Genomic DNA, 7,610 nt, shown 5'->3' on the forward strand with positions numbered 1-7,610 from the left:
TAATGTCTTTAGCCTTTATTGCTTTCTTTAGGTTTTCATATTGAATCTTTTTTTTTTTTTTTTTTTTGTCACTTATCTGTGATGGCCTGTTAAAACATTTCAAAATCAATTAATTAAAATTAATCATACATTTTTTGAAAAAAACATTTAATTCACTTTTGAAAAGATATTCAAATGCTGATTTAATTTTCTCACTTTTTTTGATGCTCTGTTTCAGTGATGTTTGCTATAGTGTATGCATGAATACAGAGGTGCCTCCGTAGCCAGGTGGGAAGGAGCAGCAGTGCGTATCACACGCTTCTTGATTAGATTGGGGTTCGAGCCTGTCACCACCAAATATGGAGGATGCGGAAATGTCAGGGAATGACACCGCATATTCCCAGAGCAATATGGCCTTAGTTGCTAATGCTCCTAAAAACCAAATAAAAAACAAAACAACAGCATGAATACAAACTAAATCAGAGTATAATGCTTCTAAGATTTGTAATCCATATGCTTACAGATCTTAGAAGCATTATTTTTATTTATGGCAATATTTAATAAAATAAACATTGTCTTCACACATTCTTTGAAAAATACAATTTTATGAGTGCTTCCCTAAATATACTGTAGTTTGATTTTTCAAAGTGGAAAATTTAGTTATTTTATAGATCTTTATTGATAGTTGTAATCTAATTATCTTTAAAATGATTATCTGATATGATTATTTGTATCATTTACAAAAAAAAAGTATAATAAAAGTTGCAAAAAAAGCCCCCAATTTTCACTAAAGGATTGTTTAGTGAAAATAAAAATTGTTTTGGAAGAAAGCAAAAATTAATTTTTATTATGATAAATCTTTCCAGCTGATAGTTTCAAAATGTTGGTAAGATTTATAGTGATATATATGATATATTAATTACAGATCAACTGTATGAATATCTTAGAGCTGTTGTTCTTAAGTATCCCACCCCCATTTTAGGTGCATTAGCTTATATGCATAAAATGTCTATTGTCTTGACCACATTCGTCCATCCATATATAACTACTCTTAATGGTTGAATTTTCATAAAATTTTATATTTAGCTCATTTAGAAATTTATTGAGCATCCCATATTTCATTAAAATCGGATCAGTAGAAATCCAAAAATGATTATTTCTTCATATGTCCATCCACACATGTAATAATTTGAACTTCCCAGTGGACAGATTTTGATGATATTATATTTAGCTTTCTTAGACTTGTTAAGCCTTCCCCAAATTTTCATTAAAATCGAGCAATTATTATTTCTTTGTCTGTCCATCAGCATGTAATAAATCTCAGTGAATGGATTTTTCATGAAATTTTATAGTTGGCTCTTCTAGAATGATTTGTCAAGCCTCCCTATATTTCACCAAAATTAGACCAATAAAAATCTAAAAATTATTATTATTTTTTTTTTTTTCACACATATGACATAGGCTATTCATATGCTGATTGGAGGAATGAATGGGCAATATGGACATGCAGAAATGAAATTTGGTTCATGCATAAAATTGTTTTTTTTTATTATTATAAACATGTATTATTACCATTTGCTAACATATCTGAAATGTCATGCACTGCATACGTTAACACTCGTTTTTTTATAATTCTTATTGGATTGATAGTTAAATTAGAGAGAAAATTTGTGGCAATCTTTTCTTGTGCAGAACTTTCTACCTATGGTAGGAGTCCAGCTTGATGTGTTGCTGCTCAATGAGCATGTGTACTAACTTTTGCTTCTTCATTCAATCTTGAAAAAATTATTGTAAAGGAAAACACCAGTTTTGTGAATGGGTCTGTCTCATTTAATCATTTTAAAACAAATACCCTGTTAGAATAATACTGCATTAGCTTACAGATAAATAAGAAAGAAAGTGTTAAAATAAATTAGCCTCTGTAATTTATATGTGAATAGAGTTTACACATCATAAATATTTTAATGCTTATTTCTATTTCAGGCCAATAAGTGAGCTCCTTATGCTGCGAGACACTACTCTAATACCAAATGTAATGTGGTTTGAATACACGTCCCATAGAACAGAAGCCAGGTAACTAATTACTTGCATATTACGATTTATAGCTTAAATAGTATTTACTTAAGGAAAAGCAATATACAGTACAGATATAATAATATTATTCACATGATCTGTGAATAATTAAATTAATGAAAAGCATTCATAGTAAGCATAGTTCAAAGACTATGCACAAAAGGATTAGATAAAAACGAAATATTGCAAAGAGGGATCAAATATTCTAAAGCTTAACAGAAACAAATAAATGAGCTATGACCTGTCATTTAAATTTCTGCAGTAATGCATTGGTATCAATTCAAAGCAAATGAAATGAAATATAGGTGCATTAATAAACTGTAAAACTATTATAAAGCAGAATAAAAATAAAGAATAGATTAATTTATTTCTCTCTCTTTGGCAGCAATCTGGTTTTGTTAGCAGTGAACACTTAAGTATTTCTGTTTTCAGTTATTGCATTATGGCCTCTGATGTGATATTATTGCTTCACCTGGCTGGCATTTGAGTTGAATGTCTGTCATTGTCCATTGCAGTAATATTCATGACTGTTGTGTCCAGGGTTCCTCTCGTGAGATTGGATACAATGGTTGTCTATTATTTGTTCCTTGCATTGTTTTATATCTTTTTCACTATTGCAACCCCAGGGTGCCTGCCCACACATCGAAGAGAGGCCAATAAGCCTCAAAACGGTGATGTCTGGGTGGTGGTGTCCACCAAGAATGCGTAACATCAGTCTTCTCCACCAGTGAAGCAATACTTATTTCAGGTAGTGCAATATTATGCCAACTTGTCATGAAGATATTCACAATATGAGATATAATTAAAATGATGCCAATTTAACTACTTTGATAGATGGCTACGAATTAAACTGATGCAATTGCACTAACCTATACTTTAGCCATTCTACCATGTAGCTTGAGCCTCTTGCCCTTAAATACTTTATAGTCTACTTTGCTTTTGTGGTTGATTTATCATATCATATTTGTAATAATACTTTTTTTTCTTCTTTTTTTTTTGTTTGCCTTGGTGCAGTCAGGTGGCACTGGTTTATATTTATAAGCCAATACATTTATTGGCTATATTTGCCTTATATTTGATATTTAAAAATTTTTTTTTTAGATACACATTCCTCAAACTCTTCTTCCATTTCTGCTTCTGTCCTCATTTATTTGTTTCTTCGCTCTTTGTTCTGCACTTTTTTCATACTGCTCCTATATTACCTGTTATATTGCACGTTAATCTATTAAATATAGGTGTGGATACACCGTAGATAGCTCTTAAACAAAAACTACAATCGTATAAAGGCATCGTTTAATTGTATCTCATATTGTGATCATCCTTCACAATTAGTTACCGTGTATTGCACTACCTCGAATAAGTAACGCTTCACTAATAGAGAAGACTATTGTTACTTATTCTCAGTGGATGCCACCACCTAGACAGCACCTTTTCAGGCTGACCTTTCATCGGTGGGTGGGCAGGTACCATGGTATTGCAATCATGACAATCCAGTTGTGAAGTTAATCCCACAATATGAGAGATGCCAGAAGGTGTACATAATAATACTATAATAAATATAAATGCAACCAGGCATAATACTATAAGGGTTAAAATTATACTATTAAATATAGATGTAGATACACCATAGATAGCTCTTTATTATATTTATTATAGTATTATATGTTTATTTATTTATTATAGTATTATTATGTACACCTTCTGGCATCTCTCATATTGTGGGATTAACTTCACAACTGGGTTGTCACGATTGCAATACCAGGGTACCTGCCCACCCACTAATGAACGGCCAACAAGCCTTGAAATGGTGCCGTCTGGGTGGTGGTGCTCGCAGAGAATAAGTAACAATAGTCTTCTCTATTAGTGAAGCATCACTTATTTGAGGTAGTGCAATACATGGTAACTCATGAAGGATGATCACAATACGAGATACAATTAAACGATGCCTTTACACTACGATTGTAGTTTTCATTTAAGAGCTGTCTATGGTATATCTACACCTATATTTAATAATATAATTTTAAGCCCTTATAGTTATGCCTTGTTGCATTTATAGTTATTATTGTATGTTAATACATACAGTTAAGACAGATTTCAATGTTTAGATAAATAAATTAACATTGCAGATGAAAATACATTAACTTAAAATAAAGTAAATTATTAAAGTTGACGTGAAATAAACTCAAAAAATAAACAAATTTCAAGATTTAAAAAAACAAAAAAGTGAATGAATGAACTAAATAAGAAAAAATATATTTCACAACCAACTTCAAAGAGGACGTTTGTGCATAAATGATATCCAGCATTAAAACAAGTGTCACTCTGATTCTTTGAGTAAATAAATTGAAATATGTTTAAAAAAAAAACAAGTGAATTTACATGCAACGTCCATAAATAAAGTTAAAGCAGCTTACTGTAGCATAGGTTACAATACAATTATATCAACTGTAGTGATAAAATAAAATTGAAAGTAAGTTAACAATTGAAAAAAATAAATGCAAAGCCTAATCACATCAAACATAAGGTAGTGTTGCTTACTTTCAGGTGATTATGAATGTAAATACTCATTCTGTCAAAGAAATCTCATGGTCTCTTTTGGTGTAAACAAGTGATTGATATTTTTGTACTATTTGGGCTGTAATTAATGCTGTGAGCCAAAAGTCACGATAAGTCATGGTCGTCATCATCCAAAATATGTTATATTCATTGGTTACAAGGATCACTGTGATTGTAATTTTATGACTATACTTGATTGCAGAGTCCAGTTTTCTTAAGATAACTGAACTCTGCAATCAAGTATAGTCATAAAATTATGAATATATGAATGATACATCTTGGTCATTGTTGTCATGAAATCACCACCACAACTATTTTCTCTACATGCTGTCCTATTTTCTGTTAGACCTTTAGCCCTAACTGCAGCATGCCCTCTTTTCTCTGATACTTGCTTGGGACCATTAATCCACTCCTCCCTGGTCTCCTATGCCTATTACCATTCATTTTTCATTCAAATATCCATTTGGCTAATCTTCCCTCCCCATCCTTTTATACATGCTCATACCATCTTAAGTTTGCTTCACTTACCTTTGAATGGATACACCAAAATTTTTATTTATTTCCTCATTGTATTACAAATTATATTGCAGATATAACAGATGGAAATATTTTATTTCCATCTGTTAGCTCCATTTACTTTTTTTAACTCCTCATTGCCAAGTATTTTAATTTTTGAGCAATTCCTTTATTCCTTTTCCAGCTCTTGCCTCTGTAGGTTAAAATAGAATTAAAACAGCTAATGTTTTTTATAATTTATGTATTTTTTGCTCCAAGTGAATTTAACTGGATTCCTGCATTTCCTGTTTTACTTTATTGTTTATTTCCATATCTAATCTTTCATCTTCATTAAAAACAATTCTAAATAAGACAAAATTACTATGTATTCAAAAACTCCTAAATGTTCATCGCTCCCATCCTTCATAATTTTTGCTTTTATGTAATTAATTTTCATGAAAATTTTGCAGGCTACTACTATGTCATATTTAAAAAAAAAAAAAAAAAAAACTGAAAGATCTCAAATTTCTAGTAGTTTACCTTATGTTTTTTCAAGAAAAACAAATTCTAATTTTCTTGTTACATTCCAATAAGTTTTCTATAATTTGTTTTTGTTTTAGTCTAGGTATTTAATCCTAAACTATTTGGATAAAAATCTACCTGTTCTTCTGCAAGCTAATATTTAAAAATACTTCAGATCCTTTTATCTGGTACACTAAGTGAAATCTCTCTCTAATTTCTATATTCAGCTTTATTTATTATTATTTTTTTTATATACTGGTAAAATTTTCTTACTCAAATCATCTGGAACTATTTCTTTGGAAAGCTACATCAGAATAATATGTTTTAACCACCATGATGCTATTTTTCCCCTCTAGCTTTTGGCATTTCAGATCTAATTTCATCTACAGCTGTTGCTTTTTTATTCTTTATTATTTTCCACCACTCTATCATTCTTCACTAACAGTGATAGAAATAATATCTAAAATTTCCCAGAGTATTAGGACTTCTATAATTCTGGCTATCAGTCCTTATGATGAAATAGAAAGGAATGTAGAGATGGGACTAAGTTATGCAACTGGTATTCAACATGCCAAAAATATACTGCAGAACCATTCTTATCACTTTTTTGTAGTGATGTATTCAGCTTTGTTTAGCAATTTATCTAGGTATTTACTCCTTACTTCATATTTTAATTTTGCCCCTATTGTTAATTACTTTAGTTATGGTTTTCCTACTGTTCTGAAAAAAACACTAAATGGCAAAACATTAAGTATTTTTTCCTATCTACCTGATACCTTTGGTTATTTTTCACACTTATTTTAGCCAGTCTTGAATTGGAAGCAGGAGGTGTATATTTACTGGGAATTCAGACAAGAAATAAGGACTACAAATGCATAATCTTAGGGAATAATAGAATCAGTTGGATCTTGTGAAATTTTACCTTCAGTCAGGTAGAACAATAAAATAAATTATTTGCTGTGGTGGTTGAAGCAGAGAGTTTGATAAAGTGTAAGCAGAATTTTTAGTGATGGGAAAGTACAGTGTGATTGGTTTTTTGCAGATGCAGAAAAGTCCATCTTTTTGCATCATTTAGCCATTCTAATACTTTATTAGTTTTATTTTTCAAAAATGTCTTATATTTTAAGAATGCTTATTAAAACCAATAAAACAATTTATTTACATTTATGTTATTTATAAAAATACCCATAAGCTTACAAAAGCCAAAATGGTTATTATAGTCTTAAATACATACAAGAAACTGTTCAACATCATGTTCTGTGCTGTTTAGCATGACTGACTTAAGACTTCTGATTCATCTATATTACAGGTTTGCCTATTACTAATATATAAGGTTACTTTTTGTTCAATATTCAGTACAGATAACTAGTGTGATCTGCATTGAACACAGCTAAATTTCTGTGTTGTCTTTAAGCTTCTATATAACTGTGTGTTTTTTTTTTTTTTTTTTTGAAATTATAGAACTAGACAGCGAAAACTTGTATCTATGAAGTCTCAGTGAAATAGAAGACACTGTATAGCTCAATTGTTACTCAAGAGGACACTATTTTGACAAAAATTATATCTGCATCTATTGTAAATTGATTGAATGCTATATTGGTGGACCATTTTTCATTTCTTCCCTTTATAATTCTGGCTATCAGTCCTCGTGATGAAATAGAGAGGAACGTAGAGATGGAACTAAGTTATGCAACTGGTATTCAACATGCAAAAAATATACTGCAGGACCATATATCTAAAGAATCATTCCATTTAAGGAGAAAATATGGTATTGGGACTGAATCATATTTGCTATTTTAAGAAACAGCTGAATATTTTTTGTATGATCATATTGTTGTTATGACAATTTAATATTTTGCCACATCAAGTACATATATTTAAATTAATATTTAAATACTTAAATATTAATTTAAGTAATTTAAATGAACTGTTTGAATTTAAATATGAAATTCTAACAAATATAAAGTTATGAAATGTTACAAATA

At 30.1% G+C, this 7,610-nt stretch overlaps 1 protein-coding gene across 1 annotated transcript in view; it reads left to right on the top strand.

Moving 5' to 3' along the window:
• The window catches only part of LOC150087735 (dolichyldiphosphatase 1-like), a 69,806-nt gene extending 62,550 nt beyond the window's left edge, over positions 1 to 7,256 (top strand). The window contains exons 7-8 of the mRNA XM_090370090.1: positions 1,963 to 2,052; positions 7,087 to 7,256. Coding sequence (XP_090226216.1) covers positions 1,963 to 2,052; positions 7,087 to 7,126 — 130 coding nt within the window. The 3' untranslated portion in view covers positions 7,127 to 7,256. The remainder of the gene's footprint in view (positions 1 to 1,962; positions 2,053 to 7,086) is intronic.
• Positions 7,257 to 7,610: the final 354 nt, after the last annotated feature.

This window comes from Mastigoproctus giganteus, chromosome 3, assembly GCF_048544385.1.
Source record: "Mastigoproctus giganteus isolate SK-2022 chromosome 3, ASM4854438v1, whole genome shotgun sequence".
In the NCBI taxonomy this organism is placed as follows: Eukaryota; Metazoa; Arthropoda; class Arachnida; order Uropygi; family Thelyphonidae; genus Mastigoproctus; species Mastigoproctus giganteus.